Source organism: Orbicella faveolata, unplaced genomic scaffold (genome assembly GCF_042242905.1).
Source record: "Orbicella faveolata isolate gen_17 unplaced genomic scaffold, um_ofav_v1 contig_14, whole genome shotgun sequence".
NCBI classification, from domain to species: domain Eukaryota; kingdom Metazoa; phylum Cnidaria; class Anthozoa; order Scleractinia; family Merulinidae; genus Orbicella; species Orbicella faveolata.
In genome coordinates this window covers 15,539,189-15,553,562 of record NW_028301541.1, presented here as the reverse complement: position 1 = coordinate 15,553,562, position 14,374 = coordinate 15,539,189, and the positions used below count along the sequence as shown (strand labels likewise).

Sequence of the window (14,374 nt, the reverse complement as noted above, 5' to 3'; positions counted from 1 at the left end):
GGTGAAGAGCATGCAGAAAAGTTGGCTATAAGGCTATATTCATGTGCAAATCATTGTCGCCACTAAAAACAAACAATATACAAGTCGATAACAGGTAAGGGTAATAGCTTGTGTGAAAACTTAGTGGCCATCAGGACGGACACACAGTCTTGAACAGGAGAAAACTATTTTACAGGAAAAGTCGTTTTTTGATCATTATCAAAATTTTTGAAGAAAAACAAAATCTTAAGTGGAATGGTATACCATAAAATAAGTACATGGACAATCCCTTTCCCTTCCCATCGGCACTAATAGTAGTTAATCTCAATATAACAACTGGTATTAACCCTACTTGCACCCAGTTTACAAAAGCTCAAATTTTTGTATGTTGCAGTACCTTCGAAGGCTCCTGTACTTACTTCTGTAAAGGTACTGAGCAGTACTAGTGTCGAGGTGGAATGGCAGCCAGTTCCTGAAGAGTTTACACACGGTGTCATTACAAAGTACGTCATATTCTACACAGCTGAGAGAGGGACGGGCGAAAAGGAAGTACCTGCGTCCCTTCTGAAAGCGGTCGTAAATGGGCTTAGTCAGTCTACAACATATTTATTTCGAGTTAGGGCTGAAACTGTGAGGGGTGCAGGTCCAAAAAGCGATCCTAAAAATGAGACAACTGAAGGTAAGGATATGTATGCTTTTCATGAACACGGCAAATAGCAGTTACCAAAAATTCAGCTGTATAGTAAAGCAGTAAAACTTGAAGCAAATGAACAATATTATTTTGAAATTGAGCGAAACATCTAAATGGCGGTAATTAATGCTGAAGTTAGACTGTTCAAACGAAGTGATACAAGCAACACCCGTGGTAGTATTATCCACGATAGAACTGGGTACTATGTCTTAAAATTACTTTAGAGGAGTATGGCCCATATGTGGGATCAACTCTCTCACCTTTCTTCATTGTGCGTTGAATATTGGCTAGGAAAAACTATCAACCTCCAAACGTAAGTTCCTGCCAAAATCAGTTTCACCTTGCCAGATAGTATGTTGACGTTTCAATCAAACTAATGTACCTATACCTATATGTTGTTTTTCAGACCCACCGACCGCTCCGACGCCTCCCGATGGCAACATTGGAACAACAGAAGTGTCTGTCCCCTTTAAAACTAAGAAAGAGTTAAGTAATGGCAAACCTGTCAGGTAAGTGTTTTGAAATTTTGCCTTCGGTTGCTCTGTAACGCAGATTGTGCTGGGCCTCACTGAGTGTGTAGGGGATCGATCTTGTGGGTTTTTGTACTTCAGCTTACGTTACGATTTTCTATTTTGAAGAAGAAAGTACATAAAGTTTCCAAGACTACCTAGTAGCTTGTTAATTTTTAATTTCAAAGTTAAAAACAAAATTTCAAGAAACAGTTAAAGTGCACCTAACCCCAAAATTTTTTTTTCGCTAAACCGAATCTACTTGTTATTTAAAATACCTCTACGAAAAAATTTTTGGATTCGGTTAAATCCTCGATTTTCTGTGCCCCGACGAAATCTCGAAAATAGCGCCAAAACACCGCCATTTTGTTTCACGACCGAGTTTGAGGAGAATGGGTCCAGCGGCTGTTGTGACGTCTACCCAGGAAGGTCGAATATCTCACGTCCTCTCATTTCCTTCACGATGGTGCAATACACATTCGAAAAGTGCACAGAAATGCCTTCCAGAAGTGCTATCGGCTGTTGCAGCAATATCCCAGATCTAAAGAAAGATATACTGTACAATTTACTGGCGATGATCGGTCCAATAAAGACATACACGATGGTTGATTTTGGTGAACCGAAACGAGCGAACTGAGTCTGTGAGAACCATTGAAGAACTCTCACTTGAATTTGTTCCGTAGACTTTCAAACGCTATTTTCAAAATTTTCTGCTTAAAGCCAACCAGCAATTTGTCGAAATACTACCGACAACCTATGTCTTCCAATCCCGCAGTATTTATAACATAGCCGGCAAAGTTGTGTGATCGATCAAGAAGCGTTACGACCAAATATACTGATATGTAAATAGGTCGCAACTGTACGCCGCCAACCAACACAATTTCTCTTTCGATTTAGATAAAAGTCGAAGATTAATCCTTGAGAATTACATGATAACAAAATTGTTACACTCACAGAGTTTTTCGAAGGTTTGGAAATCAGCAGTGCGACAAACATTCTATGCAATAGTGTCGAAAATATGACCGCGTAACATTCATGTCTGCGGACCGCTTAGGGAACACATCCTTTTCGCTTATCCGACGAATTTCACTGCAAACTTTGAAAAAAATTTAAACTGGTTATTTGGAGTTAAGACTTAAAACGTGTGAAATCGGTAATTGTATGAAATGTTTTCTTCCCAATTCCGCCTTGCTTCCCGCAGCTTCAAAAATACAGGCCCAAACAATTCTACGATTTTCAATCGATCGAAGCCAGTGTTTTGGAGGTCATCAAGTCTCAAAAACTGGAACACTTACGTCGCTCTTACAAACATGAAGCATCCCAGAAAGTAAAACACAAACTGGATTTAATAGAACAACCATACCTTGACAAAATACATTCTTGCTAAGGACAAAGGTAAACGTGCTATAAACACACGTGGGAGTCTTGTGTCTAGGTGACGAAATTTCCATCCAAAGCAGTCCTTGAGTTTTCATTTCTGCTTTTCGTTTGCCTGCTCCTCCACTTCGTATCTAGCTTTCCATTCCTAATATACAAGCAGCTCGTCCGCAAAGAAGTCTTCCCTGTCGTCGCTTGAAATATTGCAAATTGTTCTCAAAGCTCTAAGCAGTGAGTTCACATTTGTCGAACGTGCTCGATCGAAGTTTATTTCGGTGTCTTCCGAATCGAAACCTAACTCTGACTCCAGAGCGAAAAAGAAATGATTCTGGAACAAAACTTGAACGTTTTAGTCCCAAAATATATTGGAATGATTTCTTTTGTTTTTCATTTTCTCAAGCAAATACAGAGAGCTGACTGAGGCGCCATTGTGTTTGGTTCCTGGGTAGACGTCATCAGCAAAGCCGCCCCAGACTCCCTAAAACGCGGTCGCGTAACACTTCAGGTGCGACTTTGAAAGGACACAGAAAATCGAGGATTCAACCAAATTCAAAATTTTTTTCGCCCAAATGCTTCGAATAACAAGTGGATTCGTTTCAGCGAAAAAACATTTTTGGGGTTGGGTGCACTTTAAGAGCCACCTTAAATTTTGAATAACTTACGGTAGCGCTGAATTCCCTTCAAGAAAAGCTTGCAAACAGTTGCATCTTAACATGTGATCACAGGAATCCATGACCCATGGGTTCCTGGTGATCCATGATTATTTTGTAAAACAAATGGTTGCGGTTACCAAGCTCGTTTATTAGTTACTGGCACCTAAAACTAAAATTAATGGTGCAGGTTGTAATGTTTCTATAGTAAACCTACTAGGTCAAAACAATGACCAAAACGTGTTCTGCAATGATTGGGCGTTTGTTTGATACCATTATTGTAGGAAACATTGGTAATATAATCTCTTAAAGTATGACTATTATAAAATGCTGGGTACTATTGTAGGCTACCTTATGTGAAAACACCTTAATACACTCTTTTACAGCTTTTATCAAATGATCGTCACACCCTTAACAGATGGGCAAAACCCAGGAAAATCATCAGACGAGCAATACGTTAAAGTCATGCGAAATTACGATAACCAAGTGAAAGGAGAACCTTATATTACGGCTGAGTTCGCCAACGATCAGTCACGGACATCATTTCCTGTTGGTGACGGGAAGCATTATTCTAGAGATGGTGTTACTGAAGATAAGAGAAAGCGCAGAGAAACATCATGTGAGTCAGTTCACAACAAATGGCGTGACTACTAAAAATAAGGACCGTATACATCCATTTATGAGAATGTATATATTTACTTGAGAGCACGTTGGCTAAAGTTTGAAATTTTAACCCCCAACGTGTAAGTCAAAAACCAATAAAAATTAAAGTTAAAACAAGTTTTTATAGGGAAAAAATGAAATGAAAGCCTAGAACAACAGGTTGTCATAAATGATTTGCTTTGGGATTAAAATTGCTCAGATTTATCAGAGATCGTAATTGGCATAATATACGTTTATTGCAAAGTAGCAAAGTACTATACCCGTATCAAATAGTCTTTCACACTAGCAACGAGCACGTTTCCCCAAGAGAACTTATAGAGATTTATTAGTAGACTTCAAATATATAAAATTCTTCCCGTCTTCAAAGTTTATGCATCCTTTAGAATAACATTTTTGAAACATTTCGAAAACTATGGTGAACTTTGAGAATGTATGACGCCACTGTGACGTAAGATGGTGTCAGAATTTGGACAATCCCCACTTAAAATAAAGAATAATTTATAATATATAAGTGTAATTAGTTGGACGGTTGAAACCGTTTGCTTGTTGGCTTGTTTGTTTTTGTTGTTGTTGTTGTTGTTGTTGTTGTTGTTGTCTTTTGTTTGTTTTGTGTTATTGCGACTTCATTGCCATCATTTCAGTTTCTTCCACCAGCACCTGGAGGGTCCCTTTATCCCTTTAATATATAAAAGTCAAGATACATTTTTCTAGACTCGGGAGGGCTTCATTTCTCTCCTAATAATTCATTTTGTCAGTTCTTATCGGAGTACGCACGGAATTGATTTAATCCCGGGGTGCCCTTCTGTCTTTCCTTTCAGCTTTGAGGTATAAAAACGGAAAGCTTGAAGAAGGCACAAGATACGCGGTCTTTCAACGATCTTTTGCCGAAGATGGTGATTATGAAAATGAGGGATTTATTACGTTTACCACCAAAGATGGGATCCCGACAACAACTTTGGTAATATCAATAGTTGTTGGGTTACTTGTTCTTGTGATCATGGCTGGTGGGATTGTAATGTGGCGTCGAATGCATCCTAATGGTGAGTTTTAACTTTTTTATCTGTATACAGTTCAACCCCCATTAAACGGCCACCCTCGGGGAAATTGGTATTGGCCGCTTATTGGCGGGCGGGCGGGCGGGCGGGCGAGCGGGCGGGCAGGCGGGAGGACAGGCAGGCAGGTAGGCAGACAGGCAGGCAGGAAGGAAGGAAGGAAGGACGATCAGCAAAACAGTTACTATCTATGACATTTCAAAACGAAATAAAATGCAGCTTTGAAAAACACGCTGCTCTTTTTTTTTTCTGGTTCTTTCATATTCTAGCAGAGACAAAGTCAGTTTCAAGGAATTCTCAACAAGGTTCCACGCAAGAAATCTTAGAGTTGTCTCCATATAGTCAACCATCCACAGAACCGAGTTACTACAACACTACTCTTAACGAGTTAGAAACTGAAGGGCAATTCACTTATGAAGTTGTTGATGACGCACGTTCTGGCCAGATTACTCATTATGATGACATTGTTCCACAACAGGAGGACACTTACGCGGAGATCGATCCAGGAGGCCATTACCAGACATTAAATGTAAACCGTCAGGTTATATACGAAGGGTATGTGAAGCCGAAGCCAATCTTAGGCCGAGCCCCACTGTCAAACTCGTGAGAGTTATTACGATGAGTACGAAGACATATCACTTTCCTTCTGCTTCGTGTGCTGTGCACAAACGACGTAAAAAAAGAAAAGAAAAAAGGGAGCCATATGCACCAGAACTCGGCCACTTACAAATAATGTTAAAAGTAGAAGTGACGGCACTGTCGAAAAAAGTTAAAACGTACTTTCGGTGTGTTATTTGACCTCTAAATCCTTGAATATAGATAGATAGATAGACACCTGTATTTAACAGCAAAAAGTCAAAACGTAAAATTTTAGGGTAGTCCCTTAAGGGAGCTTACAAAGCATCTCTGCTATCAGTAGGAGCCCCGAAGCTATTACCTAACATAGATTACACAATAATAGGATATATTTAACAACTAAAGAAGCCTAAGTCGTGTATTACACTGTGATAAAACACGACGGGCATTTGAGAACACGAGGAAAATGTGCTACTGTGTTCTACATTTCTCGAGTGTTCTCGAATGTGCGAAGTGTTTTATCATAGTGTAATGCACGGCTTAGGCTTATTTATTTGCTTTATGATATAGAGGTAATGTGGCGAAGAACAATAAAACACGCTTTTTCTATGTTTTATACTCTGTTATAATAAAGTTTTCATATAACGCGCTCTCTGACTGGCTGAAACAGCGTGCTTTATCAGAGAACAGAGCAGGGATTGATAACAGTAAGCTGGCTTTTAAATTTTTGCTCCGGAATTTTGCCAAATTTGACCTAAATTAAACATCCCCTGTGATTCAGACAAACTCAGTGGAAACGAGTTCTATGTCTACAGTAAATATGGCTCACGGAAACCACTGTTAGCGACAGTAGAGTGAAAACAGTACTAAAATAACCAGTTTTGCTAGATTCCGGTCGACAAAACAGGTAGCGAAATAAACAAATTCTCAACCTAACCAGTGCTTCGATAAAGACAAATTTTTTACGAAGGCAGAACTTATACTAAAGAAGTAAAACAGCGACAGAAAACAACAATTGAGCTGTCTCTGTTTATGATGAGAAGCTTTATTTTTGTAAAAATGCTCAATTGCTCAAAACAACACTCACATTCAGTGTAGTAACACTCGTTCTCTGGTCATCTCAGCGAAGTGAACCAACGAGTGGTCAGCTCAAAGCTTGCTCTAGATATTCTCCTCTGTGGTCGAAGTAAAACCGGTGGGAGTAGTTTAGCCTGTCTAATTTTTACGCTAGTTCGGGCAATCTTGCTGCAAGCGGCTGCAAGCCGTAAATAACTGTAGCTCCTTTCAAATTCAACTCAGCATTTCGCATTTTCATCCGCAAGCTTTGAGCTCCTGGTTTCGTAGTTTCCATTGGAAAAGTGCACGTTTTCATGAGCCACAATACGGACGGATTCCTCTGGACTACAAATTTTTACCTGCCTTTAAATTCTTATTTGAAAATTAACTAAAAAGCGAACTTTGAAGGCATCGTTCCTCTCTCGAAAGTCGCTCGAAACTACTCGAAACTGAAAGCTTTAAAATAGCTGAAGTCCAATTTGTGATTGACAGTTGTCGCTTCGTTAGCCAATCAAATTATTTGAACAATTCCAACAAGACTTGGGATTGGCTTATTTTAGCTTGCCTTGTCAGAGAACAGAGCACGGCTGACGCCACTTTTACTCGTTTGGAAAATAAAGTTTGGTTTGAAAATTCAGCCGAATGCGTGGGGAAATGGGCCCTTTGCAGCTAAGCCATCACGTGACCTGTTTTTCATAAAATTATGGGCTACAACTTAAAGAATGCCAGAAATGGAAAGAGCGCATCGAAAATATCAAAATGGCCAAGTTTGAGGCCCCCATCATTAAAGAAGGAGATTTTATGACGCTCCAAATTTTTAAAAGAATAAGAAGATTTGTATGGAAAGCGTTGTTGGAGAGCAAGGCCTTGCTCTCCAGCAACATTTTCCGTACAAATCCTCTAAATTTTCCGAAAATTCAAACTGTCGTATAAACTTACTCTTTAATTCCACGGGCCTCAAACTTGGCCATTTTGGTATTTTCGATGCGCTCTTTCCATTTCTGGCATTCTTTAATTTAAAGCTCATAATATAAAAATTTTATAGGAAAAATTTGGTCACGTGACCCCAGCTGCAAAGGGCCTATTATTGGATTCTTTACCATAAAACAAATAAAGAAGCCTTGACTGTGCTCTGTTCTGTTGTAAAGCACTGAGGAAGCGGTAGAGCACTCAAGAAAAACACGATTTCGTCTCGTGTTTTCCCCTACACTTCTTTCGTGCTCTACCGCTTCCTGCGTGCTTTACAACAGAACAGAGCACAGTCGAGGCTTCTTTACTTGTTAAATAAAACATGGGTTTTCGACCAATCAGAGCGCCAGGGCCCTATTTATATTATAAACAAAAATAAAAACGCATAGACATCTATACACCATATAGAATATTACAACAAACACTGGAAATATGACTTGCCGATATTTCGTCTCTATTTAACAAAGACTTCGTCAGGGCAACTGAACAAGCGATCAGTACCGTTGCAAAAAATACCAAGCGTAATATAAGAGTTTGCAGTGGTAAACGATGGCTGAAATATAAGAGTTTGTATAGAGAATAGAAGATGTCATCGAAATCAATCAATGTATGGGTATTTTACCGAATAAAGACTCTTGAACATTTAATGGTGTCATTCTGGAGAGTTTATAGGAGATTCGAGGAAATTTTGATTTATTTATTTACCCTACGGTGTTATTAATAACAGCGTAGGACAAATAAATCAAAATTCGCTCAAAATTTTCTTTAAACTCTCCAGAATGAGACAAAATGACACCATTGAATGTTCAAGAGTCTTTGTTCGGTAAATTACCCGTACATTGAACGAATTTAATGCCATCTTCTAATCTCCATACAAACTCTTATATTTCAGCGACAGTTCACCACTACAAAATCTTATATTACGCTTGGACGACCTGTGGATATGTGCTAGTTGATTATATGCAGCAATATGAAAATGCACGCGCGTTATCAAGCGCGCGCGTTACAACACAGACCTAAATGGAATCTAATTGCGCACTAAAACAAGTCCCTGCTCGGGTTACGGCTGCAGAAAAAGTTACCACCATTTAGAATATCGATAAAGGATTTGCGATGGTAGATTTAATTGATAGTCGGTTCGAGATATATTGATAGCCTAAAGCCTGGTACACACTTGTGAAATAAGCATAGCATTAGTGAAATAAGACCAAGCATAAGCATAAGGAAAAGAAACATGTTCCATTTTCTTGTCCTGGCGCTCACGATTATTTCACTAGTGTTAAGCTTATCTCACAAGTGTGAACTAGACTTTAGCCACAGAATGCTGGTTTTCCTCTCCTCAGTTATAAGGTAATACAAAGAAGTAATCATGGAATGTGAAAGTTTATATGGTAACTGAAAAGCTCCCCGAACTATGTATTTATTTGCAATTAACTTAGCTAAACATACGTTTTTTTTTTTCTGAAAACTAGTACACATTTTCGCAAGGTCAACCACAAAGTTTCACTTTGTTCGACTGAAGGTCAGTTTCTTCAAGCCTTACAATTAGGAAAGTAAATAACATTTGAGGCAGTTTACGCCTTTCTTACGAAAGCGATATCAGAAAAATAATCATATTTAATTCCACAGTGATTGGGAGTTTGTCTGAGAACACTATTTTGCTATCAGCCGATAAGGGATTGTACACGCGAACCTCTCGACAACGGCCACCTTGGGTACAGAGGAAAGTAACCGTTGTAGAAAGGTTGCCGTTATGGGAAGATAGGAGCGTGATATGACACCTCACACGCGAGGTAGGAATCAAGCCTAGTTGCCTTATATAATAAAAAAAAAACAGAGTTTGTTAGGAACCGTTCGTCAGTCGTTAATTAAATTGCCGTTGTTGAGAGGTTATTTGTCAGGTAAGACGCGCTTTAACGGTTGCCGTGGCCGTGGTAGAGAGGTGCATAATTCGTCTGGATGACCTTGCGGGTAAGTTGCTTTAAGTGCGACCGATTATGCGTCTTAGTGCAAAGACAGGCACAAGACAAATTGTGCGTCGAGACGAGCTACCTGCTTACATGCGTCTTAAACTAGGAAGAGACTAATTCTGTATTCGCTTAAGTTGGCTCAAAACAGTTTCCAGCACTTAGATTTTGATGGGTCGTTATAACCACTCTTTATCACTTGATGCTACAATCATGGTATCAAAAAACTGCCCAATCATTGGTGAACACGTTGTTATTATTTTCGTGACGCAATATGTTACCATAGCAACAGTATGATCTTCTAAAAACACCCTTGATTACATACATATACAGCTCTAGGGGCTTATAATTCAAAAACGGCACGGTGAAACTTTTTTATACTATCAACATTTAATAAGCATGATGAGTAATTAAGGGTGTTTTAAGAAGGTCATACCATTGCTATGGTAGCCTATTGAGGCACGAAAATGATAACAACGTGTTCACCAATGATTGGGCAGTTTTTTGATACCATGATTGTAGCATCTAGTGATAAAGAGTGGTTATAACGACCTATCAAAATCTAACTGTTAGAACCTGTTTTGAGCTACCTTAAATGGATCAATCGTCTGTGTGTATAAAAGATGAACATCGGATGAATCTCTTGTTCGAACGGTTAATTAAATATTGGAATTTTATGGATCGGTAAAAGCGCACTGTAGTTATGTGAAAGGAATGCCATTTTCTATTGAAAGTATGTGACAGGGCTACCATTTCTGTCGAAATATAAATGGGTATGGGTTTTGACCTCGGGGCGGGGCTTCCCTATAGATAACTTTTTTAGTAGTCCCCCTCCGACATTTCGATGTCTAAAAAAGCTGGCTTATCAGAAACCCAATTTGAATTACACAAATTATACAAACCCTTCCTCAAAAGAAGTAGAAAAATATGTTTCCCTCTATCATTGTGATCGAAAACTGGACTATCACCTCTACCTCCTTCGTTTTATCTCTTCTTGCGATTGAGTTTACTGTGGTGCGTCTATCTTCATCTGCTAAGACTCTGCCGCGTCTGAAGAAACGAATGGTATCGTCATTTAAGAAAGGGATATTTAGAGGGCTGATTTCCCCAAAGAAAGGTTGTCTTCACCGAGATATTTTTCTCCAGGCCTCTTCTCTGGTCCATTAGAAAAAGACAGTTTCCTAGGAAACGTCAGATATGGTAAATGATTGAATAACGTGGTGGAGAGTCACAAGGTGGTCACGACATCTCGAAACAGCATCGTATATTTCTCGCAAAATGAGATACGTGCTGATTGGAATAGCTCTTGGTAAGTTTAGAAACTTCTCTTTTATCCAAAGCTATCGAGATTCTGGGACAGCTATCATCTTGGGTATCTACGTGGTTCGGTATTTGCGAAGTCGATTTAAGCTAGATGACTTTGCTCGGTCTATTCGCACGCGCACGTAAGCTCAGTAATTGCAAGTTGTGAGGTTTTCAACCTCTTTTCGCTGTTAATTGAATGGCAGTTCAGTTATTGTCGATGTGTAAGTTTTCTAAATACAGCATGAGTATTTGCTCTTAACTGAATTCGCTAAACACGCCATGTAATTCATATTATGATGCTTTTGAGCAGTATTGATTAAATATTCATCTTTGTGGAATCCGAGCGTCATATAATATTCATAGAAATATTGTTATGATTAAGTGAGGCCTAGTTCACACTTGCGACATAACGTAACGACATAAACGACATAACGCTATATAAATAGTAGCTTGTGTCGCATTGTGAACATCGACATACAAGCATAAGGAAAAGATCAGGTTTTCTCCTTATCATGCTGTTATGTTGCTATTATGTTGTTATGTTCATGTCGTTACGTCGCCAGCGTGAACTACGCCGCCTTAGCGTAAATAAGAAAGTCCTTTAGTTGACCCACTTTTCACTCACGTATTTCCCATGTCGTCTTCTTCAGGACTGCTAAATCCATCAGCTATAGGTCAAGAAAGTAAACTTTGCAAACCCATTCATCACCAAGACGCACGAGATGACATTCTGGCCTTCTTTGGAGTGCGAGACGCTCTTGACATCACTTGGTTGCACGCAGTTAATTCACCGGAGAAATTGGAACAGGGCTTGTTAGGAGACATTATGATGCTAGAGGCAGATGTCTTGATGCGGAACAACATTGTGAATGGAACTCCTGTAATGGCACATCCCCCAGACGTGGACAGCAACTTAACATTACACGGCTTCTTGTCACAAACAACGAATTCGACAAAAGGAATCAAGTTGGACTTCAAGACCATCGAGGTGGTGGAACCTTCCCTGAAGATGGTTCAGAACATCACGTTCGGGCAAGAGGTCAAAACCCCGATTTGGCTCAATGCAGACATCTTGCCCGGTCCCTGCTACGATAAGGTGTGCGTTCCGGTCGACCACGCTAGATTCTTGTCTCTCTGCAAAAGGTACTTCCCTAATGGAACTCTTTCAATTAGTTGGACAACTGGGAAAAATATGACAGCCCCAGAAAACTTCTACAACTGGTCTCAAGTGCTTCCTATGGGGCAACTTGTCTCTCAGATCGCTCAGCCTATCACCTTTCCTGTCCGTGCTAATCTTGTTCAAAGGTCTTGGGAACAGTTTCACTGGTTGCTCGACCTATCAGAGACATTCACCATAACCATCTGGTCTTCCACTACGGATAATCCAGATGTCAAGTTGTATCTGAAAAAGTCCTGTACAAGGTGTCAGCTCGTGAATTTTCACAAATTGTTGGCAAAGTTTCCTTCATCAAGACTGGTGGAGAAGACGGCGAAAGAAGTGTCAGCATCACATTGCATGTGAAAGACGCAACAGGCACGGCAATAGATTCAAATCCTCTTGTCACACTGGTGCTTCATAGCAGCGGCGACGTCCAGTTCTCTTTAACCAATGGGGATGTCAAGCAGGGATCCATTCAGAGCGAAACCGGTGTCTTCAAATTCGTGATCGTAGAGAGTTCGTCCGACGGCAGGCAGAGGTCTTTCAGTTGTGACATTACTGCGCAAGACAACGAGGAAGATAAAGTTTCCGTTTCCTTGACAACAGAGAGCGAGCCAGTAGGAGGGTACGCCCTAATTAGGGTAGGGGTACAGTCAGATGCGATTCTAGTGCAGGATGTTAGCACTGCGCTTGCAATGTCAGAGACTGCAGGAGGGAACCCTGGACGTGTTCAGTGCTGGTTTCAAATATTTGTAGTTATTTTGTCAGCGTTATTTTGCATGTTGTTGCAGATGTGAACTAACGTGTTTTGCGTAGTTAATCTGCGCTTTCTCTAAATATTCTGAGATCTTTTTGTTAGCTTTTAGGAGTTGACCAGGCGGGGTCTCAGCCACTTACTAGTGTGGTAGATGTTGCCACCGAGACCAACATTGAATTATTAAACGTTGGACAACGGGACACAATGCAGCTAGTAAGATGATAATGCCGCGTTTAGATACGAAAGAAACAGTCCAGGTTTCCAGCGAGGTACTAGCTTTTTTCATAATTATTCCTCTAAGGCTCGGAGCCAAGTTAACCAAAATGTTAAAGTATGAAAATAGGCCTATTGTACCAGAAGATATTCGTCAGAGTTTCTACTCTGAAATTTTACACATTCGGCAGTTCGAGGTTGTGTTGTTGTTGTTGTTGTTGTTGTTGTTGTTGTTGTTGTTGTTGTTTAAGCGTGTTTCAGGTGTGGGTTTAAGTAAGAGCAACGTTTGTAGGTTTCTTTGATTCGTGCAGATCCAACTTGAGAACTTGCTCTTCTCAAGCGCCTGCCAGCTGCGGAAATTCCTTCGTGACAGTGTTGCAAATTTGAAACTGAACCGAATACACTTTCAAATTGTCTTCACCTCGGAAAGTTTACAGAGAAGCCAAAAACTAATAAAATTTTAGTAATGTGACCGTTGAACCGAAATTTTCGGAAAGAGCTTATTATACAATTCCTTGCGTAGTGTTCAGGCCGTTGAACAGAAGTGAGGCTAGATTTGACTTTGTTATTATACAAACCTCGATACTCAGTATCGTGCTAACTAGTTTTTGATCTCATAACATACTAACTAAGGTGAACCAAAATCTGGCCCTCATGCCAAGGTTTTTACATTTTACAGAACTGTAAAATAGCCTATTCCGCGAAAAAAAATTAAATTGAGGGCGTCCAATGTTTGTGATCGGAAAAGAGGAAAGACAAACTGGTAACCTACGTTAGATAACGGCCTAAAACAGAAGTAAAGAACGTGCTATAAGTGTAGATGCGATGCGATTAAAGTATTCAGTGTTCGTCATTCGATGGAGCGGTATGTAATCTACCTTACATACATACCTTGACATTGTTAAGTGGCTGACAGTAGGATCGCTTAAATAATGTTATTATAAATCAGCCTTTACAAGGCATGGTTGTTGCATTTCTGGCTTCTGACTGTTTCAATAATCGGATGCTTTCAGTCTTGAGACAAAAGAATTAACGAGCACAAATGGTTAACTCTGATCAAGTCCAATTAAATATACTTCATCGGTGTCGGCGATGAACTCTGATTTCTTTTGCATAAAGAGTAGTTTATTGGTGCTAACCCCTCCCTTCTTCCACCCCACACTTTTTCTCTTTTTTAAATGTGAAGTGTTCTGTTTGTAACTTTATGGTTAAAAATAAGATTTCCTTACCTCTTTAAGCATTTCTGGAGTCCGTCTTTACTGCTAAATAATTCCTAATCAATTTCTTCGTGTTCAAGGCAAGCTGATCGATGCCTTAATCCATTCCAGATTTGAGATTTGAGAAGGGCAATAAAATTCAATTCTTTCTGCCACTTTCTTTGACAATATCATACTTGCATTTTAACAGAAATACAACATTTCAGAGGAAATTATGCTTCGTACAGGTACAAC

General features: G+C 39.7%; 1 protein-coding gene and 1 pseudogene across 2 annotated transcripts in view; both read left to right on the top strand.

The window, feature by feature from the left end:
• LOC110046797 (uncharacterized) overlaps nt 1-6,147 on the top strand; it is a 233,244-nt gene extending 227,097 nt beyond the window's left edge. Inside the window, exons 35-39 of the mRNA XM_089287542.1 lie at nt 374-658; nt 1,077-1,179; nt 3,593-3,825; nt 4,688-4,909; nt 5,191-6,147. Coding sequence (XP_089143668.1) covers nt 374-658; nt 1,077-1,179; nt 3,593-3,825; nt 4,688-4,909; nt 5,191-5,528 — 1,181 coding nt within the window. The 3' untranslated portion in view covers nt 5,529-6,147. The remainder of the gene's footprint in view (nt 1-373; nt 659-1,076; nt 1,180-3,592; nt 3,826-4,687; nt 4,910-5,190) is intronic.
• Nucleotides 6,148-10,705: 4,558 nt separating this feature from the next.
• LOC149114183 (protein FAM151B-like) lies at nt 10,706-14,026 on the top strand (annotated as a pseudogene). The gene is made up of 2 exons (XR_016206422.1): nt 10,706-10,798; nt 11,445-14,026. The product of XR_016206422.1 is annotated as a protein FAM151B-like (transcript).
• Nucleotides 14,027-14,374: the final 348 nt, after the last annotated feature.